Source organism: Sorex araneus, chromosome 2, assembly GCF_027595985.1.
Source record: "Sorex araneus isolate mSorAra2 chromosome 2, mSorAra2.pri, whole genome shotgun sequence".
Taxonomy (NCBI): Eukaryota; Metazoa; Chordata; class Mammalia; order Eulipotyphla; family Soricidae; genus Sorex; species Sorex araneus.
The window spans coordinates 342073705-342097352 of record NC_073303.1 but is presented as its reverse complement, the minus strand read 5'-3'; the positions used below and the strand labels follow the sequence as shown (position 1 = coordinate 342097352).

At 36.4% G+C, this 23648-nt stretch overlaps 1 protein-coding gene across 1 annotated transcript in view; it reads right to left on the bottom strand.

The window, feature by feature from the left end:
• Window positions 1-3814: 3814 nt before the first annotated feature.
• Window positions 3815-23648, bottom strand: part of DSG4 (desmoglein 4) — a 33241-nt gene continuing 13407 nt past the window's right edge. Inside the window, 8 exon segments of the mRNA XM_004606125.2 lie at window positions 3815-4558; window positions 9780-9991; window positions 11449-11512; window positions 11661-11800; window positions 14800-15087; window positions 15956-16174; window positions 20374-20513; window positions 22401-22672. Of these exon segments, the coding sequence (XP_004606182.2) occupies window positions 3815-4558; window positions 9780-9991; window positions 11449-11512; window positions 11661-11800; window positions 14800-15087; window positions 15956-16174; window positions 20374-20513; window positions 22401-22672 (2079 nt within the window).

The following is a 23648-nucleotide window of genomic DNA, read 5'->3' as shown; positions in this document are numbered from 1 at the left end:
CCCTACCCCCTATGCCCGCCTGCTTAGTTGATAAATTTCACTTCATTTTCACTTTACCTTGATTACATTCCATATTTCAACACAAAATTCACTATTGTTGGAGTTTTCCCCCAAGAAAGACAGCCCTACTGCCAATGAAGCATTTGATAATTAGTTTTCCATTGCTGGGCCTGGAGAGATATGAAGTCCCGCTGTTTCAAGTACATAGAATTTTTCCCCCTCCTTCCCACGCCACCAAGTTCATGCCTGCTTAATGAGTAGTCCTCATATTATGGCTGACACCACGCTGCCCGACGAGAAAGATATTTTCCGTCCTTGGCTGGCGTGAGGCTATGGCTTCGTTAAGTCTAGAGACATGGTTGCAAGTAGTTTCTGGAACCAAAAGTAGTCTACTTGGGCTCTGGATTCTGGTTGATCAGCAGCATCGTGGTCACACAAAAGTGTGGCTACCTGGGTCGACTCTCGGCGGAGCACGCGCTGGTATCGGCCCGAGACTGGTAGGCCTATATTTAATCCTTAGCCCTTTCACATGGTCCTGAGCCCACCCAGAGTGATCTCTGAGCACAGTTAGTAGTAAGTCCTGAGCTCCTTCAGATGTAGCACAAAAACTTTATTTGAAATATATGTAGTGATTTGATTTCCATACACTTGAACTCTGTAGGACAGAATTGCACTTATTTGAACTCAAATCTCACCATCTTTGAGAAGCCTTCTTCAATTTCCCTCTTTGAAATGAATTATTCCTTTTCCATTTCAGCGGAAATGGATTCCTCTAGTTGAAATAGTATTACTAAGTTTTAAAAGTTAAATTCAGTAAAATACAATGTTAGTTGTATAATTTATGTAATATATGCAGTAATTTTTAGTTTTTCAACTGATTTCATAGTATATAACATTTTATTGAGGAATCATACCATTGATAAATAAAGCATTCTGAATTTCAATTAATAAAAATCCATGCTTTCTTATGCCATAATAATAAAAGTAATAGTAATTTAACAACAAAATGGAAAACGATTTTCTAAATTAATTTGTTGGGATACCACATACAAAAAGTAAATGAGTCTTTTTTTTGTACTTTATCACATATTTTTATTGAAGAAATATCCAAAACATTATTACAATTTATTACATTTAGTAATACAATGCCTTCAGAAATATCTAGCCCAAAAGAGTTTTCTAAAATGTTATTTTTTTCCTGAAGCAATGTAAAAATACTGTCTATACTCTTAATGTCTCCATTTACTAAAGCTTATGACATTTTTAAAAAGGAAAACTCATTCAAAAATTAATAAAACTATTACCTCAAGTAGTGCCATGAGTCAGTCAGGTCATATGAATAAAATTATATGGTATTATATATTTTTAATTGAATCTAGTGTCCTGGTCTTCTGAATTTATTTACAGATCTTTCTTTTATTTCTAAACATAAATGCATAAGCTCTTATATTTGCTACCTAGGTAAAACAATACTTTAAACGCAAGCAGGAAAGGAAAGGGACATCTTGCAATTGCTTTCTATTTTGTTCATAAGATTGTTTAAATGTATACCTATTTCAGAAGCAAGAATCATACCTAACCAATATTGAGCACTTTGGAATAATGGAGGATTGTTTACTGACTTGTAATGTTGAGAGAGATGAAATGGTTAATCTTGTTGCCACAAATTGTATGAAGAAAGGTATCTACCACAGGTAGGTTTCCTCTGAGTAATAAACTCAAATATTTGTGGATTATATAGTGATAGGTTGGCAGAATAGTTTTCTTATCTTTCTCATGAGTCTTTTCATCTAACTTAAAATTTATCCTATAGTTGAATTTTTATGATACTTCTATTCATCATTTTTTAAATCTCCAAATTTTTTAAATAGTGATCATTTCACTAATCATTAAATAACACTTAGAATTATTGCTCTAATAAATCACAGTTTCAATAGACTTCAATTCATAATAGGCTAAGTTATAGAACTGAACGCATACAAGATGTTATGTGGCTTGTAGTTGTTTGTTAAAAGGACCATGTCACCAATGCTCATTGGCTACCCAGTGGATTTCTACAATTTCCAAAGTAGTGAAATGTGATAGAATCTTGTATATGATAACTAAATTAAGTAATGACTATAACAATTGTAACACAAGAAGTTTGAAAAGATCACTGCATTTTGATGCTTTAGCCATTCTTCACATAAACTTTACAAAACCTATTTTTAAAGAGATAATCTCCCTGCCCTCCCTCCAAATTAAGAAATAACAAAGATGGTATAATATGTAAAAATAAATCTTCCTGATGCAATTTTGGTATAAGAAGAAACACATTGTCTAGAGCACATAGTAATGGATTTTAGGTTTTGTTCCACAATTAGCTGGTTCTGATTATATGTGCTGTTTAATTCTAGATTCCTTTTCTGAAATCTGATGCTTCAAATTCTACAAAAGAAGGAACAAAATTAAGCAAGAAGCACTATAATTGTTTCCTTCCATAAGGAAAGCAATTCCATAAGGAATGAGAAAAAGTTGATCTCATTTACATAATCTTTCTAATTATATTATTATTACTTATATAATTTACATATTTTACAGAATTAAATGATGTTGCTAGTTTTGTGTGTGTGTGTGTATGTGTGTCGCTAGTTTTTTTTTCTCAAGCTAGCCTTATGCCTACTAAAATGAGCAATCTAAGCATGTGTTTCCATTTCATTAATTGGAAACAGTACTAGGTAATGAATTCAAATGGTAATTAGCTCAAATATTTTATTCTTGGTAACACCTCAAACTATATCCCCAGAGTTTTATCTTAAGATTAGAAATAAATGAGAAATTCCATGAATTCAGGAATGTCTGTCTTATTCACTTATATGTTTATAGAAACGAGAGAAATATTCAATAGTAGCTTTTAAGTAAATATTGTTGAATACAGGCATAATTTGAGAGGTATCATTGTAGACTATGTAGTCATCAAATGAAACCTAAATGACTCAGATTAGTAAAACTGGTAGAATCACGTTTCATATATTTCTACATAAATATTCAAGAGTAGGAAAAATTCTCTCTGAAGGAGGAAATAATATTTCCCAAATTATTTCTATTCTAGTGTATCATTTTATATTCTAAATTAACTTACAGTGAATATAAATCAATAAAGTGCAATAATATTCATCTATATTGGTTATGTATATAAGCGTAATGCATATCTATACATATATAAAATTCACTTAAATGAACTACTTCCAGTGATACACTTAACTGGTAGCGCTCCTTTTCTGTTAAAATAAATATGCCCTAAATATTGAACATATTGAGAAACACTTTGACGAGACAAATGACTCCAGATCTTTATTGATAGATGTTTCTTCTTCCTTTTCAGTCTTATTTCAGAAATGTTTACTCATTTTTAAAATAATTATAATAGAAATATTTTTCTAAAAAGAAGAGCACTGTTGAATATACACAAAACTTTTTGCAACCTTGAATAATAAGGGCATCTTGGCCTACATAACCAGCCCCTATAGTCATGATCTCTAAGATTTGCCTTGCAAGTTTTGAGTTATTTATTAGATAGTATCAAAGGATGTAATTCATTTTTCTCGAGTTTTTGGCACTACATTTTCATTTATAAAAAATTTAAAAAGTTTTATTTAAAGTGCGTGGTCATATTTACTCTCCAAAATGATATAACTAAAAAGGGGCATTAAAATTGGAATGTTTCTCTATTTCTTTACAATTAAATAGTTAATTATAGTACTTTAAACATCTTTGATGGATATATTGATTACAAGGTGCAACATCTTCATGTAGAAAATGGACTATAGAGCAGTTATTGTGGAGAATAATGTATGTTACTATATCGTGTAACTCTGTGTCGAGATGTCATTGGAGATGTGGAATCAATGGTTTGACTTATGTGAATGTCTGGACTCATCATCTGTGTCACTTGAATTTCTGGCGCTACCAAAATACAGCCATCAGTCATGTTACTGTTGTTCATGTCAGGCATACAGGGACTGGAGAGCACTCTCTCAGTAACGATTACATTGTGTGTGTCAGCTAACTCAGCAGGTATGCAGATATTCCCTTGAACATCATAGACAGGTGCCATGACTGTCTCGGTTACTACAACATTGGATGCAAGTTGAGGGTCAAACACAATTGTTGTAGGTTGCATACATTGATCAGCAGTAGTATAAGTTTCGGTCACGACAATATCCCCATGAATAAGGGGTTCAGCCATCGCCATTTCTGCCTGAAATTCAGCCTCTGAGAGAGTCATTCCTGAAGATTCATTAACAAAGTAATTAGGTCCAAGCAAAGGGAGGTCAGTACTGATAGGTATACAGGCCTGCTGTGAAGGAAATGGTTCAATTTCTGTGTCTAAGCAGATCTCAGCGAGAGTCCTAAATTTTGGATCTAAAGTTTCCATGCAGCTTTCATCTAAATCATCCACAATCCAACTGCAACAACCAATGGAGCCCACAGGAGACCCTACTCCCTCGTGATCATAAATGAGCAAGCAGTCATTTGCTGGACGGCCTTCATCTTCATCTGCATAAGCATATGCTTTCTAAAACAAGAAGATAAAAACATTGAAAGTTTGTTTTTTCTTTAAACAATGAAAGAAAAATGATAGTAGTACCTTACAAACATATGTATGTATTTTGATAAAGTAACCTGAGAAGAACACTGATATTTCATTGTTTTTTTGAAATAATTAAATTTTAATATGTTAGTCTGCATTAATGACATATAGCATTTGGATTTATGCAAATTTTTCTTAATTGAAAGCTTATCAATAGTAAATTTCTATGTATGTCAAATTTTGAATCACGGACAATGTTTTAATCTTTTGTATTTAAAACTTTTTAATGAAGGAGCTCAGAAATTACAGAATATAGTTAGGTATATTCTATATATAAATATTTAGGTATATTCTAAATATTTATTTAAGGAAGGGTATTTTAATAATTTGAATTAAACCATGTATAGGAATGCATATAGATCTAAGCTCCAGTGAGTTAAAGGAGAATGTTCAATGAAATTTTATGTTCCCAAATTCAGTGAGTGAAAACAGTAACATGGAAGATTCAACCAACACCACATAATCCTATAAGTCCTCAAAGAATGACATCTGCGCAACCATGGTGAGGATATTTAATGAACTCAAAGGAAAAAATGGCACAGGTAGTTAGCAAAACACAAGGAAGTATGAGCGCCAGAATGGAAAACTAGAATCAGATATAAGAGAAATGAAGAGTCTGACAGGTGATTAAAAAAATAACCTTCATTAGAAGGTCTGAGTAGAAAATTAACAACAGTTGAGGAAAAGACTGAAGAGCTGCAAGATGAGGAGGAAACCTTTAGAAAACAGCAGAAGATGCAAAGGATTTGGAAATGAATAAGCCACTGAAGGAACAGTGGAATGAGGTACAATCTAAGCATCATCATAGTTTCTGAGGAAAAGGAAGGCAAATTTGATGATGAACCAACAATTAAAGAAATCATAGATAAGAATTTCCCAGACTTGGGGAATACAGGTAATAAAATACAAGAGTTCCAAAGGTTCCCAGTGAAAATGGACTCAGCTAGGAAAACTCAGATACATTGTGCTGAGAATGACAAAAACCAGACAGAGAGAATATTAAAAGGAACAAGATCAAAAAAACCCCCTAAGATTTACAGAAGATCTAACCAGGGAGCCTCTATGAGTCAGAAGAGAATAGAAGGATATCGTATACAGTCTCAATGAAATGAACATGTCACCAAGAATACTGTGTGTACATATATATATGTATATATACATACATATTTATATATATATAGACTGTCATTCATATTTGAAGGAAAGATATAGAATTTTATGGACTGGCAACAGCTTAGGGAATTCATAGCCTTGAAACTAGTTTTGCAAGAAGAGTTAAAGGAGCGTCTTTGGAAGACAGGACAAACTTCCCAGCATGTGGCATTGAGTCTGAAACTCATTCCTGGAGCTTATGTTGACCTTTACTGGATTAAGTAAGGTATATTTATGACTAGCTTGTTAAGGAATTTGATAAATTTTCAATAAATTAACATTTTATTATATTGAGTTCATGATTTAAAAAAATTTATCTTACGCACTGAGACTTTCAATACTAACAACGATAGAGTTTCATGCAAAAAACATTCCAGCACCGCACCCTCTACTAGTGTCAGCGTCGCTCCACCATGTCCCAGTGGATCCCCGATCCCATCCCCCAACATGCTTCTCACCACTCTACAGTGTATGAATGCTCTGTGTTTCACCAGGGTTTTTTTTTTTTCATGCATAGCTACTTCTATTACAATTTTTTACTCATTAATGCAGACACTAAAGCTGTAGCTATAATATTTTGTACTATAAAGTCAATGCCCCCTTTCATAGGTCAAAATACTTTTTTTAGGCCTATTCAGACATTTCTTTTAAATATTGTCTCTACAGTCTTACTAAATTTTATTTTATTTTAATTTTTTACTAAATATTTGAAATTTTATTAGTGTAACTGAGAAACTACATGTTATATTTCAGTTTTAATTAAACTTAAATAGTCATATATAACGGTTTGAGGCTCTTCCTGTTCCTGGAGCGAGCAGATATCATTGGGCTACACTAGCACACGACAAGAACAAATGGAGATGTTACTGGCGACTGCTCGAGCAAATCGAAGATCAAGCGGAAAAAAAAGTGATACAAGTGATACAAGACATGTATGTCTAGAGACTAACATTTTTACTAAAAAAAGACTATCAGTGAGACTATCAGTCTTACTAAATTTTAAGTTCGTAGGATTTACCTAATTTATGTAAGTTTAAAATGTATTAGCAAATGTTTACTCATAACAATAATTTACAATGTTTATATGCCTCTAAGATAGTTTTTGAAAAAAAATTATTTTGTCAACATATTGATTTACAGTTTTGTTGGGTCTCAGGAGATTCGCTCTATTCATCTATGTGTGTGTAAGTGTCACCACTATCACACACACAAAAATCTCTTCGGTATGTCAGATAAAAAAAGAAAAAAAAAACAGGGAATAAGGGAATAACCAATGGTCAAAGTAAGAACTGAGGATTTTGTATAAGAACTGAGCTGACTGCAAGATCCCTGGTGAAGGGAAGCAGGCTCTCTGATAGGGATGCATGAAAGTGAGATTTACAGTATTGTAAACCCTGGTACCTCAAAGTGGTTGAGAAAAAGGAAAATAAGTTTTGTGTTCTCTGAAATAAAAGAGTTGGATTGTTTCTGGAACTGAGTTAAAAGAAGGAAAACTCTAAGATGTTATCGAATCTTATTTTAAAATACTATTATTTATTTTTTGACCATACCCAGTGGTGCCCCTTATTTCTGGCTCTTTGGTCAGGGATCACGCCTGGCAGTGCTCATGGGGCCAGTGGGTATTTGGTACCAGGGATATGTGGTACCAGGGGCCAAGCAGGTTCAGCCATGAGCAAGGCAAGTTCCTCAACCCCTGTACAGTCTGATAACTAAAGCTGCTTTTTAATGAGAGTGTTTAAATAAAATTCTAGGTAGGAACCTAACAGGTTTTTTTTTTAAGGAGAAAATTTAACTTCTCTTTGAAGTGTGTGATGTTGGAGCAAAGACTCTGCTTGGTTTTCATCCCCACGTCCCACACCTGCTGTGACCCTTGATGCCTTCTTTCCAGCATTAAAGCTGACTGATGCCACCTTACTTTGTAAGTGAGGTAACCTACAGCTCTGAAAAGGTGCACGGCATGCCCAAGCCCTAGAGAATTATAGAACGCCACCTTAAATCTGGTTACCTCTTTAATTCTGTGTTATGTTCCTTTCTCATAGGTCTGTACAGAACTGCAATTTTTCCATTAGAAAATGAGGGCCTTTGGGCCTTGAAATATATTATTTCTGAGTTTGGCATTACCTTTAAATTTTGCTGTTTAAAAGTTTAAGCGGTACTGTGACAACATCATAATGTCCGCTTGCCTGGGGCACAATTAGCTGTTGAGGTGGTGGTATAAAACAGTGGCTTTCAATCTTTTTACATCTGTGGGCTGGCGAAAATAGGAGAAATATTTTGCATACTGCTAAGACATCAGTCAAACCATTATTGGTGATAACATTTTATGTATTAATTTTGTTAACCTAATATTATAAAATGAAAAGTCATCCATGTGTACCCTGTATTAAGTGGTAATAACTTTTTCAAGGACTGGCAGGAGAATTCTGCAGACTGATGGCTGAAAACCACCAGTGTAAAAGTGATGGAAAAGAAGCCCCAGGCTGTTCCGCTCACCTGACCATGGGAGAAGCTCTATCTCACCATCTCTGAAATCTCATTTTTTAAAAAAATTTTTAATTAAAAAAAATTTTTTTTTTAAATGTAGGACTTAAACATCTGGGGAGATAGGACTTTGGTGCTTATAGAGAGAGAAACACACTTTATAAGCACTAATCGTAATGAAAAGAAAAATTGAAATCCCTGGTAAAGCTCCATAAGTATTATCATGATTTAAATTAGTGAGTCATTAAATATAACATAGGACATAGTTATGTGATACATTTGTGCCATTTGTTGAATGTATTTAGTGATACCAGTCACTCATTTAAATAATAGACCCTATCTTTGAATATTATCTCAGTGGTATTTATAATGACCAATATTTAAAAATTTATTTACTTATTCTAGGTCCACACACCTAGCAATGGATAGGACTTACTCCTGGCTATGTGTTCAGCAATCATTCCTAGTGGGGTTCAAGAGATCATTTGGGGTGCCAAGCCATGAACCAGTCAGCTGTGTGCAAGGCAAGCTCCTTACCTTCAGTGCTATCTCTCTGGCCTCTAACCATCAACTTTAAGATACAGCTGACAATTACAACAATGTTCTTAGTATATTTTGTTGTTGCTATTAAGACTAGTGGTGAAACTCATACACTATTCTAGGGGGTTTAAAGTCAATTAATTATAATAGAAGATAAAATGGACATCTGGTTAAATGAAATACACATGCTAAGAAGTCACCAGAAGATTTATTTATTCCTTATGCTTTACACTAACTCAAAACCTCTGGGATGTTTCTCTACAACACTCAGAGTTATGATGCCTTTCTAGTGAGGGCCACTTAGTGCATGGGACGTCAGAGAATGCAACATGAGTTCTAGACCCTGATGCCTCATCCTGAAGGTTGTTCCTGAGTGCTCTTTTACTTTCCCTATCCTGTATTATGTTTTATTTTCATTTTCTGGAGGCGTCCAGAAAGCAAAAGGGAATTAATGAGTGAACATAATGGTCTTTTTTCCCCTTTTTACATCTGCATTCTCCTGTGTTGTGGTCACTAGTGGAAACAGTGGAAGGACAGAAGGAAGACAGGAAAATAGAAAAGAGTAAAATGATGAATTGTGAACCTTTCAGACAAAACATATTATGTCCATTGAATAGGAAATGCTTCAGAAAATTGATATTTGACATTTATATAAATAATATATCTGTATATATGCTTTTTAAAGTTTGGGGGCCACAGTGGGATGTTCTTAGGGATTAATTCTGGAGGTTTATGGGGATCTGACTCAGGTCAGCCTTGTGCTGGGCAAGCAGTCTATACTGTCTCTCCCACCCTGAAGTGTAATATTTTCAATTCAAGATGGCTTAACAATGACATCATATTCCAGAAGAATTGATTGGCGTGATGATGATATTTGTCTTAGGCATATGCTGTGTGCGCGCGCGCGTGCGTGCGTGCGTGCGTGCGTGCGTGCGTGCGTGTGTGTGTGTGTGTGTGTGTGTAGGGAACTCACCTCCGAGAAATAGCTGTCCAGGAAAGCCATGTTGAGGCCGTTGTCTGTGTACTCCCACTGGGTCCCTTGTGTTGAGCTCCTCCTCCGTAACGCTCCTGATGCTCCCCCAGCCGCCAAGCCAGCCGCTGCCCCAATGCCTCCCGTGTTGAGCTCTACTCCTGAGACTCCCCCTTCCACTGTTCCTCCGGCGGCATAGGTATTGGTGTAGATTTCTGAAAGGAGAGATTTTATATAGCCGTGCTGTGCAAAGTTGTGCGCATGTGTCTGCTGGGTACCATCCCCTCACAGCAAAGAAGGGTAGTACCTGCAAGTTAGGCGACCCGTGATTTGCGTGACAGCTGTGTCTCTGTGCTTGCTTAGAGTCAGCAGGACAGAAGGAGCCAGCTGTCGCCCTTGGCCTCCTCACATTTCTACAAATTCTACCCATGCTTAAAAACATAAAACTAGCCAAGGGCAGAGGAGATGATGCTTGACTGAGCACCTTCCACTGTCTTTCTAGTGTACCCCTGTTCCACTGCTGCCACCTGGTCCCTGGGGAGGCAGGTGTCTACTCAGGAACCTGCCAGAGCAAGGCTATTTATAAGTTTGAGACACTGAAGCTCACAGTCCTCCTTCCCCCGGAAGTGGTTTGAGAGCTTGCATTCACAACAGGGGAGTCGAATTTGGCTCTTTGCATCTAGTGGGGTCTGGGATGGTAAGGAACCATCACAGAGACATGTCAGACTCGCCCTAGAATTGGCCAACGTCTCCTCTTTGTTCAATTATTGCCCAATAGCTGGGTGTTTTTCAGGGATCTTAGCTGTGCATGGGACTGGCAAATTAGGAGAGTATGTAAAATGGTGAGGCAAATAAATATGTAAATTTAAGAACAGTCTGTTTGTCTTCCTTCACTTCTCCTTTCCTTTTTCCACCTCCGTCTCCCTTACCTCTTTCTCCTCTTCCTTCTTTCTCACTCCTGACTCTGTGCTCAAGAATCATTCCTGTGGTTCTCAGGAGACCATATGCAGTGATAGGAATCAAAACAGGGTTTTCCACATGCAAGGCAAGCCCTTAACTCCTGTACTATCTCTGTGGTCCCTATTTGTTCCCTTTTCTTTTTCCTTTTGGAAGTGTTTGCATTCCAAACAATGGCTACCATAGCATTTATCCTACACCATTCTAATGTATATTTGTAGTATCTGTATCTATGTCTGTAGTTTTATCCATCCTCAATTTATCTTCTATCTCCAGATACAGATATATCAAAAATACATTTACATTTATCATACATAATATGTGTATATACATACATATATATACATATACTCATTTACTTTTCACACACTTTCAAATTGTATGTTCAATTTTAAAGACAAGGAAATTGAGGCCTAGGGAGTTTAGTGTGTTACTCTAGTAATAAATAGATCACGCTACTACTAAATAACCAAGTTGGGAATCAAACCTATTCATTCTAGTTCTAGAGCTTTTCGTTTAATTATTTCACTTTATTGCTTGTCATTTAAACAAGAGTAAAGGCCTTTTCAAACCTGTGACTTTCCTTCTGACTGTACTAGTCTCCAAGAACATCAGTGCACATGATTTTTCCTAATTAAGTGCTCATAGGTGAAATCTATCAGGTTGAATAGCTTGCAAGTTTTAAAAGGATAAACAGATTTTGGTATCAACTGACCGGAAGAATCTATTCGATCCTGGGTATTAGAGGCAGTCATTGGTACACATATATTTGACACATCCTAAAAAAAAAAAGAAAAAAAACTTTAAAAATGAAGAATTCATGTTAAACATTGAATATTGGCATGGTTTTCATGGTGAATATATTTATCAAGGCACGCTCAATACCACTGATATCCATGCTTCTCTGGAGAGTGACGGCTCACTCACCCTGTCTTCAGGTTCGGCCCCTTCGATTCCCCAAGACTGAATCACTCCTTCTCCCCCTTCTGGCACGGGAGCAAACCTTGTCCCCAGGCCTACTGGCTTTCTTCGTTTGCAGCAACAAATCAGTAACAAGAGTGGTGACACTGTCCAGACAAGTAAAAAGGAAGAGTTAATTCCTACTGCTTCATTGAGGAAGTCATGAAATGACCCTTCAAAAAGAATGTACTGTTATTTTTAGAACCATAGGGATAGGTAGAAATGTAAGGCAATGTCAGTTTTCTCCTAAAGGATTGGGTATAACATATCTGCATTTGTAAATAAAAGATCACCAAATCATATAGATCATTAGTATTGTAGTGGAAGGAGTTTGAGATTGTATAAGATGGGCTGTTTACTGGCAGATTAGAGAAGCATTTTGAAACAAAAATATAAGAAGTTCAAGACTCCTGAACTGATTGGAAGCAGATCTAATATTTAAATCCAGTTTTCTAGTATACACATGTGCATTTATATATACATATGTGTATGTAAAATGATCTATGTATTTGTATCTGTAAGTCTAAAAAATGAATACCGATGAGTAAACATAAACTTACATAAGCAAGTATCAAACAAATCGATGAGCAACAGGATGACAGTGACAGTGACAGTGACTAGGATATATCTGTGTGCACATTTAGATTATCTGTGAGTTGCATATTTGCATACCAATATAGAGATCAATATGTATGAAGCCATGTAACCAAACACACCAAATATGTGTGTGTTTGTAAACATATGTATGTTAATACAAATACATACATATCTATATTAAATATAATTAATATATACTAGTAAGAGGATTGAATATAAGATTTAGTTACAGGGTTTACAAAGAAGACTTCTTTAATACTTCTATTTAAAACTTTAAATCAAGCAAACATCACTTTCAAAATTTTAGTTGTGCTTTGTCAACTAATTAATTTTATTTTGGGGCCAGGCCCAATTAATCTCACATCTGGCTCTGTGCTTAGGGATCACTCCTGGTGAGGTTTGAGGGACCATGTGTGCTACTGTGGCTGAGCCCAGGGTGGCACTGTGTTCTGATAAGGCAGGTACCTTATTCATGTAGTATCTCCCCACCCCCTATTGTATTTATTTAAAAAATTGTCAATAAAATATAATGGGAAACTTGCCTATTTCTATAGTATTAGTTGATAAACACAGACACTGATTAAGCTTTCTAATATTCTAAAATTTAATTAGTTCTTTAGGTCATTTTTTATACCTTTCCAAATCCCTAACATATCCTACATTATACTGTGAATGGGTTCATGAGACTAGAAGAAAATATAAAAGCTGCAAAGTCAAGGATTTTATTAAAATGACTGGGAATTTTTGCTATATGCATCATGAACAATGAAGAGTCAAGTTTCATGTTTCCAGAGAACCTTCTGGAAAAGGACTAGAGTAGGTAATCTCAAGGTTCTTACCCCATCTCCCTGTGTTTCTGTGAATTTAAATGGAAATGAACTTTGTCTAACAAAGACACTACCGAATGAAGGAAATGCGTGTTTTTAGTATGCACCAACTACAATTACTCTGTGCATAGTCTTATTTGAAGTCTACCAAAGTCTTTAATTAGACACCCTTGGCAAATAGACTAGGACTAGGTTCCTTCTTATACCATAACATAGCCACCCCTTCCCCTGAATAATAGACCCTAGACTTCCCCATAGGATGCTTATCCCTGTGAATAAGTGACTTTGTCCACAGAAGTATTCACTCCCCCCTGTTTGCCTCTCTCTGCCCCTCATTTGGCAAACAATTTAAGAACTATCATGATTTCTTGACCTGGATCAAGAAGACTTATGACATTTTGTGTATTCCTGATTTTGAGTTTTTAATTACTCAGTTACACAGAGGTCTTAAACAAACTTTGAGTTGTGTTTCATCTTGAGTACTCCTGTTTGGGCATCAGTAATTTTTAAAGACTTGCATGTTGATCGAATGCACAGCTAGGGTTGAGAGTCAATGACATAAAGGGAAGCTGATATCTCCACTTAGAAGTTTTGTGTTCTGGAAAAATCTAGCTAATATTATTTTGAAAAATAATTTGCAATCTTTGTTTTGCCTTGAAACCTCAGATTAAGAGAGCAAGTCTTCCTATAGTTAGTAATTTTTTATACCTAAGAACAACACTTTAGGTTTTACTTTTCCATTAAAGCATATTAATATTGTATTTTGAAAATTAAGTCATTTTAAATTTTGGAATCCAGTTCTGATCTGTACAAAGTTTCAGTATTACAGGGAGGTAAGTTAAAATAAATAAAGCATTTCTCCTCAGAGAATCTAGATGTTTTAAAAAAATGATACAGAGAGGGTGGGAGAGATGGTACAGAAGTTGGGTGCTTGCCTTGCATGTAACCAACCCTCCTATGATCCCCACTATGGCCTGGTCTCCTGAGCATTGCTCAACCCCTCCCACCTCTGCTAAGAAGAGTGTTGTGCAAAAAGGACTGTTTCTGAAATTTTATCTGAGCGACCTTGCTGTTCCTATTGAGTTGGTCCTAGTACAGACATGTATCAGAGCTCAAAAGCTAATGCTCTGTTTGATGCTCTTTTCTTCCTGCTTTCTGCTGTACCAGAATCCATAAAACCACTGAACACATTGCCTGTGGATGGTAATCCAGAAGGTTTCCCTGTCATGAATGTTTCTGCATGATGACAGACTCCTAGTCTGTCTTCTACCTCTACTTCCCAAGTGGCCCCTTCCATCCTTCTTCCAAAACTTTGCCTCCGTAAAGGTTTCCCCAACTTTCCCACTGTGACATAATTGCTTTTCCCTCAGTTCCTTTTAAAGCTCTTTGCTGAAATTTTGTAAGATTTACTTTAATGCTTTGCTCACTCATCCTTACGGATTTGCATGTATTTCCTCTTTCTATGACTCTCACTAACCCTAGATCTTCTAAGTTAGTGTTATTGAATAAGAACAAGTACATGCTCTTGAGAGCAAATATGTTTGCTCTTTTCTAACGCCCCACCCCCAAAATGATATAGATACCTTGCTAAAGATGCCAACTAAGCCTAGCCATCCCAGAATACCTGGCTCCATTCTTACTTTGAAGACTAGCTAAAAAGAAGCATTTAGTGCAGTACTTACAAAGCAGCAGTAAGGCACCCAGAGCGATCATGCCAATCCCTGTCCGGCTGAGACCAACATTCGAACCCCCAACTTGGTCTTCAGTGATATATATATCATTGGTAGCAGAGCCATAGATGCCTGTGGTGCTAGAGTACAAGCACACATGGTTATCGTCACAGTCACAGGCCTGTAACTGTATGACCTGTGGCAATTCACAAGCTCGGTTAAAGCTGTCCTTAACTACGATGGGAACTTGGTAAATTCCAGAAATTAAGAGCTGCTCAGACATCAGAATTGCTGAGGTAGCTGAAAAGAAAGAGAGGAAAAAGAAGACAAGTTAAAATTGTTTGAGATGAGCTCTTTCTAATACCTCCCCCACCCCCAATTTAGGGCCCGTTGTTTTATTTACCCTTAATCACTAGTCTTTCTCTGATATATTTTTTAAAGCATTTGTAATTAAATATTAAGTTTCCCTCTGAATTGTTTCTGTAAAGAAATACTTAAATATGTACCACAGATTTCTGAAGCTTTCTTCTCATATTGAGCACTTTAGATTTAAATATTTACCCTTACTAATAAGTCTGGGTTCATAGCTCTTTATAAAAATAACTTGATGGGTTTGATGTACTCCAAAATGAGTAAAAAGTGTGTAAATTCAGCTGTATGATAGCTGAATTTTAGTGACATTTTAGTGACTAATGTGAAATACTTGATAATGGGAAACGGTGACATTTGGCAAGCTAATTGTTATTACAAATGGAACAAGTATTAGGTTAGCACTGCTCATACATAAAATAATTGATAGGCTTATATTTATGTGCTAAATTTATAAATGTGCCACTAGTAAAACAGTTTTAGCTTTATTTAAATTTGATTCAATTTTCAAAATATCCTGTGTGCATGTTTATTTTCATTTAATATAAATATTGAATATGCCATAGGTAGCTTGCCAGGCTCTGCCATGCGGGTGGGATACTCTTGGTAGCTTGCCGGGCTCTCTGAGAGGGGCAGAGGAATCAAACCCAGGTTGGCCTCGTGCAATGCAAATACCCTACCCGCTATGCTATCAAGAATCATAAAAACAGAAAATGTATTACTGAATGACTTCAATAATTATTTGGTAGTTGTTTTTGCCTTTTACCTTACAGCTTGAATAAGCCCGCCTTTCACTTACCATTTATTGACCTAATATCCCATAAATCAGCTGTCCCTGGTGGCTGATCAGCAACACAGAAGGTAAAGGGAGACCCGTAAGAATGACCACTGACATAGATCACCACTGCTGGAGAGCCAATGCAGATATTTTCACTTTCAGAAAAAATTACTGGACAGTAATCGTTGGCATCAGGAACTTCAATGCATATAGTTCCTGTAGCTGTTTTCCCAGAACGATCTGAAACAGCAAACCATTGTGGGTGTTGGGTAAATGGCATCAGATAAAAGTTCTCTTAACTCATGGTGATCTCATGGCATATAAGAGCACTATGAATGAGTCCTGAGATGGAGCACGAGAGTGTTTTGTCTTCGTTAATGACTTAGAACCACTCTTGCCTTTGCTAGCTACATTCTAGCCACCCCAACTTCATTTTAGTTTCGTAAACAAGTTTCTTCCTAACTCAAGACTTGAGTCTTCTAATTCACTCTTCCTAAAATATATATATTTTTCCTGTTAACTTCTACATATAATAAGATACCACAATAAATGTCTTTCCTCAGGGAAAGTTGACTGCTTTCTATTCCTGCCTTGTCCTTATCAGTGAAATCCCAGATCTGGCTATGGTCTTTTATTCAGAAAGCATTATTAAGTCCTACATTGTGGGAAAAACCACAGTGAAAGTATAGAATTGTGCATATGCTTTTTTCTTTGTCTACACTATTTTAATTCTAACCCCTAAATGCTATTTCTTTCTGAAAAGACATTGTTGAAAACAAATATAACTGTATCACAGTATCACTGTCATCCCGTTATTCATCAATTTGCTCGAGTGGGCACCAGCAACATCTCCATTCGTCCCTGTCACATGCTAGTATAGCCCGATGGCGTATTGGGGGCTCTTTCAGAATCAGGGGAATGAGGACCATCATTGTTACTGTCTTAGGCATATCGAGTACACCATGGGTAGCTTGCCAGGCTCTGCAAGTTATCTAAAATAACTTAGGTAACAGGACTTTTATGTAAGTGTGCTGTCTCTAAGACAGAAACTTCATCAAGGAAGAAGAGCAATGAAACATTATTATAAAAATCAAATGCAGCACTGATATTTAGACTTGACCTGGCCATCTCAACTTTTAGCCATTCCTATATATAAATCAAATATGAATTGATTACATTTTATGTAGTATATTTTTATACCTATATATACTCTATATAAATCAACTTATCTATATGTTAGATAAGTTGCCAAACTTATCTGTATGTTAGAATCATCTGGAGATCTTTTTAAAAATTCTAATAGAGCAGAGAGGATATTTGCATGAAGCCAACCCAGATTTGATCCCCATATTGACCCCAAGCTCCACCAAAAGTGATCTTTGAGTGCAGAGCCAGGAGTAAGCCCTGAGCACAGCTGGCTGTGGTCCCCAAACCAATAAATAAATAAATAAATAAATATAAATAAATATTCTAAAGCTTAGGTCACATATCACCAATTATATCACAGTCTTTGGGGAATGATATCAGACATTAGTTTTGCTGTTATCTGCAGTACTGGGGATAGAATCCAGGGCTTCAGGCCTGCTCAATCACTGAGTCATAATCTCAACCCTGCATCAGGGTTTTTTTTTTTTTTTTTAAAGCTCCCAGGTACAGGAACCATTGGCACAAAGTATAGAAAATAAACATCTTCTAGATCCTTGGATATTTGTCAGAGATGTCATCTCTGGGAATTAAAAAAATAAAAATAAAAAGGGAAAAAATCACTAATCTGGTACATTAATCTACATCTGTCGAAAACAAATATAAAATCTAAATTTTAGAATGATTATTTTTATTAAAACAAATATAAATCTAGATTTTGTTCATAACCCACTTAAAACAAATTTTGGGTTAATGCAATTTATTATGGACAAAGAAATAGGAGTCTGGGCTCTTAAGTTATTTAACTAGCTTATGTTGCAATACAAAAAATACTTATTTTGTTTTTTAACTTATGAAGAGCCTTCTAGAAATTATGTAAAACGAAAGCATCATTATTATCTTCAGGGTATTTTAGTGGGTCATATTTTGATAAGTTAATAAATTAAAAAAATTGTATTTTGCATACCTAAGTGGTAGAATCAGTGAGTAAGCAGAATAATACTAATTTGGTCTTTCATTTCCTACATGATTTGCACAGTATGTTTCTGATTCAATATTTTAAGACTTAGGATCACATATTAGCCTTTCCAGAGGAGTGTGTGTGTGTGTGTGTGTGTGTGTGTGTGTGTGTGTGTGTGTGTGTATTTCTGATTCTAGACCTTTGTTTTGTGTATGTGATGGTAGGATACACCCAGCTGTGCTCAGGCTTATTTCTGGATCTGCACTCAAATTACTCCTGGAAGGGGTTCGGGGAACCATTGTGGAATGCTGAGCCTGCTGTGTGCAAGGCAAGCACTGTATCTGCTGTACTATTGATCTGGCCCATCTCCAGGAGGGATCTTGGTGTGCAGCCCGAAGTTCAAGCTAGTGCTGACAACTTTGGCTCTCTGATATCATTTACTAGCAAGAGAGTTCTACTTCATCTGTCGCTGGCATCCCGGGTCAAACTCATCAGAACTTCAGATAGATATATCCCTGTGCAGATAAACTATTTCAAGGAAGAGTCAAGGACACGTGTTTTCAGTTTTCTGTAGGTACATATTGGTTATCTTAGTTCTTTTTCTTTAGTCACTTAAGTTTTGTAGTTTTATGATAGTGTTTGAAAATTTTTGTGTATGATGAATATACAAATATAGGCTGTCATCAATATGGATAGAATTCTTTTTAGGAAAGCTTTTCAGGATATTGGTAATAAATATGACTATATTTATATAAGTTTGAACGATAGCACAGGGGTAGGGCATGTGCCTTGCATGCAGCCTACCCGGGTTCAATTCCTTCTGTCCCTTTCAGAGAGGCTGGCAAGCTACTGAAAGTATTGCGCCCGCAGGGCAGAATCTGGCAAGCTATCCGTGGCATATTGGATATGCCAAAAACAGTAACAATAAGTCTCATAATGAGAGACATTACTGGTGCCCGCTCAAACAAATCGATGAGCTACAGGATAACAGTGACAGTGACAGTGACAGATATTTATGTAAGTTGGAGCGATAGCACAGCGGTAGGGCGTTTGCCTTGCACACAACCTACCTGGGTTCAATTCCTTCTGCCTCTCTCGGCAGAGCCTGGCAAGCTACCCGTGGTGTATTTGATATGCCTATTTGATATGCCAAAAACAGTAACAACAAATCTCACAATGGAGACGTTACTGGTGCCCGCTTGAGCAAATTGATGAGCAACAGGATGACAGGGATAGTGACAATATTTATGTAAATAATCCAGTCGTTAAAACAAAACCCATAGGATTAAGATTATTTTAAAATTATTTTTGGTTTTGGGGCCACACATGGCAATACTTAGGGGTTACTTCTGGCTCTCCTCTCAGGACTCACTCCTGGCATTGCTCAGGGAGCCACGTGGGATGCTGGGGCCATACCCAGGTTGGCCACGTGCAAGGCAAGTGCCTTGCCCACTGTACTCTCTCTGACCCCTCAAGATCAGATAGTATAGGTGATAAGTTCTTGGGGATTATCATGGGTTCCTTTTAAATTTCATGCTTTTGGATCATGATAAAGCTTAGGTACCAATTTACTACAAACCTGTCTTTCCTATCTTATAATGCACCATTATTTTTCTCCTTCTTTCCTGGTTACTGACCTTTTTCTGCTATTGCATTCTTTAGCAGTGGTTTCCTAGGCATTATGCCAGAGAATCACTGGCCATTGATAAATAAACAAATCCCTGTTGCTACACACAGAGAGGAACACCCAATTTTCTCCAGTGAGAAGCAGCTCAATTATTACAAATCATCCAGTGCATCTGTGGTTTTTACTGTGTCTCTTATATTTGCAATACATTTGTCCTTCATATCTCATTTTGGATAATACGTTGTCAAGCAACACTCACACAAGCTTCTCATTTTAGTTCCGTTTTAATAGCTCGAAAATATCTGTACTCACTGGGTCAATGACTTTCCCACAGGTCACCTTATGAACTTCGCGCACATCTTGTTGTACTTTAAGTGAACATTCCTAGCATACTGTGAATGTTGAAATAACCTCATGTATGATATGAGGCCAGAAATAGAAATGAAATATATGTATATATTTTCTTATAGGCTTTATATTATAAGTCACATTTAATTTTTTTGGAAGCACGTGAAATAGATTGTCTTAAATATAAATTATTATTGTGTTTGCTGAATTGTTATTGATTAATGGTATTTAGAACTCTGATTCTTTTTGATACCATGAGATGATATATTTTGAGTCAACCGAATATAAAAATTGAAATAATATTTATACTTAATGTAACCATAAAAATTTCATCAAAGTATTAAAAATGACTTTTCTTACCATCTATAGCTAGAATCTCTGCCGTGTATATTCCATTAGTAATATATTTTGACTTCTGATCAAATTCCCTAGAAAATCTTATCTCACCGGTCCTTGAATCGACTTTTAGCCAGCTGCCTGCATCATGCCCTATGATATACCTGTTTTCAAATTTAAAAAAAATTCATTATTTCAGTGTGAAAGTAATTTTAAAATTAATAAGTGCTATAGTATATTAAATTATAAGTATATCTTAACAGTTTATAGTGATGTTTCTTAGTTCAAAAATGCATATATGTCAGGATGGAGAGGTAGCACAAAGAATTGAGCATTTGCTTTGCATGTAGGAGGCCTGGATTTGATTACTGATTACCACATGGTTCCTCTGACCTCCTGCAGGAGCAACCTTAGAGCTCCAAGCTAGGAACGGATCCCGAGAACCACCAGGTATGATCCCAGAACAAAGAAGTATGTCTTTCAATAAACTTCTAGCTTTAATGTGCAGGTTTACAACAGAGTTTTGAATTTCACAATTCATAATTTTCTAATGCTTATTTAAATGTTATTTTACATTTATTTTTTATTGTGGTATCATAATTTACTAATGTATTGAAGTCATCATTTTATAATTTTATATTTGCTATATCACTACACCAATCCCTTGAGCAATGTAACAAGATCCCTTCCTTTTTTTTTTTTTCTTCCATTTTTTGGGTCACACCCAGCAATGCACAGGGATTACCTCCTGGCTTTGCACTCAGGAATTACTCCTGGCGGAGCTCCAGGGACCATATGGAATGCTGGGAATCGAACTCAGGTCCACCGCGTGCAAAGAATATGCCCTACCCGCTGGACTATCGCTCCAGCCCCAAGATCCCTTATTCTTGTCCAACAGCCCTGTCCGGCTCCTCCGCTTAGCTTCCTCAGTGCTCACTTCTATTAATTATGTTTTAGGATTTGTTTCCACTGAGTATTAACTTATTTAAATGTTAATAAAACAGAATCTGTTTCAGGGCTGTGTATGAAATCATAGCTGCATTGAGGGGATTATCTTTTATTCATATTCACAAGTGGCAAAGTTATTTTCTCTAGAATTTTAAGCTTTGGTTTCAAGACACCTTCTTGTTGGCCTCTAAGGAGGCATGGCAGCCTCTGCTCAGCTTGTGTATATGGAATTTGTCAGCTAGAGGGATTTGTTTTACATAGTGCTTGACTATGTAGAAGAAAATACAGTTGCACAATGTCAAGTGACCAACATACTTATCCACATAACCTTTTTGGCTACCCAATACCCAAAAGATTTAATGATTTTTGTGTTTGTCAGTGTGTTACCTGGCTTAGTAATCAAAACTATTAGTATTCAAGTTGTGAAAAGATCAGTAGGCCTGGTTCACTCCAAAAATATGGCAGGAAAGAGTAAGGAAAGGCTTCGAAGAGCCTGTGTATTTCCTTTTATAATCTTTCAGAACATTTTTTAGGGTCTGACTTATGTGTCTCGTGTCCTCAATCTTTACCTTGCTTTTTCTCAAGTTCTGACTCTTATCAGGCTGATCAAATTTCTGAAACACCTGTGTTTTAGCTTCTTTAATTATCCTCTCCCCACTCTGAATTTGAGTAGAGGGTTGGGTCAAGGCTCCAAAATCATAGATTTAAAAAAGTCAAGGAAAAAAAAACAATGACTCATCTTTTATGGCGCCATGTTGTTTACACTGAGGCTTACTCAGCCCTGTCCAGGTTGGTACAACTGACCACAAAAGATCAAAGATACCTACAGAGTAACTGTAGGTGGCCCTTTGATCTTACAATTGTTCTTTGAACATAATTACTTTTACAACCAGTTGGAGCCCTTATAGACTCTAAACCTCCATTAAAATTCTGAGTAAATAACAATGCCACCATAGGGTTCTAAGACAAACAAAAAGAACAGGAAAAACAAAATTCCAAGTATTTCTTCTAAGTATTTCAACTCAGACACAGGACACATCACTAATTAACAGTGAATAGGGCCGTGCTTTACCACTTGAATATGAGCAAAGTATTTGCAATACCTGACATTTGTTGCAGGGTTTCCTGTGTCCAAATCTACAGCTGTGTATGTGCCAAGCACATAATTCAATAAGGAATCTCCTCTTAGTCCTTCTCGCACACTGAAAGTCATAGAATCTGGTTGAAATGTGGGTCCTTCTCTCACATTAATAACCTGAATTATCACAGGGGTTGACTGCATTCGAAATTGAGAGGCAACGGAGGGGTGAAATTCAGCTTGGTTTTTAACTCCAATACCGAGGTGAATATTAGGCATTTGCTCATAATCGAGAGTCTGAAATGAGAGGAAGTAAAAAAATCCTGAAACATATAGAACATTTTCCTTAATTAAGAAGCTCAGTTAAGCAAATAACATAAGAATAAAGTACAGGAGCTAGGAAATTCTGATTGTAAAATGATAAAATTTTGTATATTATTGCAACAGTTATTTCTGATGTTATTCTTTTCTTTCAGTTCTATCAGTATGTAGTTTAGTTCAGCTTGTGACTTTACTTATTACATTGTTAATTTATTTTAGGAGGACACAGCTGGCTACGGGCTGGAGCGATAGCACAGCAAGTAGGGCATTTGCTTGCACGTGGCTGGCCCACGTTCAATTCCTCTGCCCCTCTTGGGGAGCCCGGCAAGCTACCGAGAGTATCTCGCCCGTATGGCAGAGCCTGGCAAGTTACCTGTAAAAATCATATTCGATATGCCAAAAACAGTAACAACAAGTCTCACAATGAAGACGTTACTGGTGCCCGCTCGAGCAAATCCATGAGCAATGGGATGAAAGTAACAGTGACAGTGACAGCTGGTTATACTCAGGGGCTTGTTACTGCCTCTCTGCTAAGGGATCACTCCTAGTGGGTCTTGGGGGACAGTGTGTGGAGCCCAGGATTAAGCCTAGGTCTGCCATGCTTAAACCCTTACTTGCTGTACTATTTCTCTGGCCCCTGGAACTTTAAATTTGATTCAGATTTTATGGTTCTATAAAAAAAACTTCATATAGAAAAAAATGATCTTTCTTTCCAAATTAAGTGTTAATAAAAAAAGAATTAAAATGTAAAAGTTGCCAATTATTTAATGAATAATTGAAATTTAGGTTTGCTTTATAGATTTTGTATCTGAGAATCTCTTGAGAGTATAAGCAATAGGAGAAAGAAAAATATATGTAATGTAATGAATATATATGTATATATATAATGAAATGAAACTAGTACACTCTGTGTGTGTGTGTGTGTGTGTGTGTGTGTGTGTGTGTGTGTGTG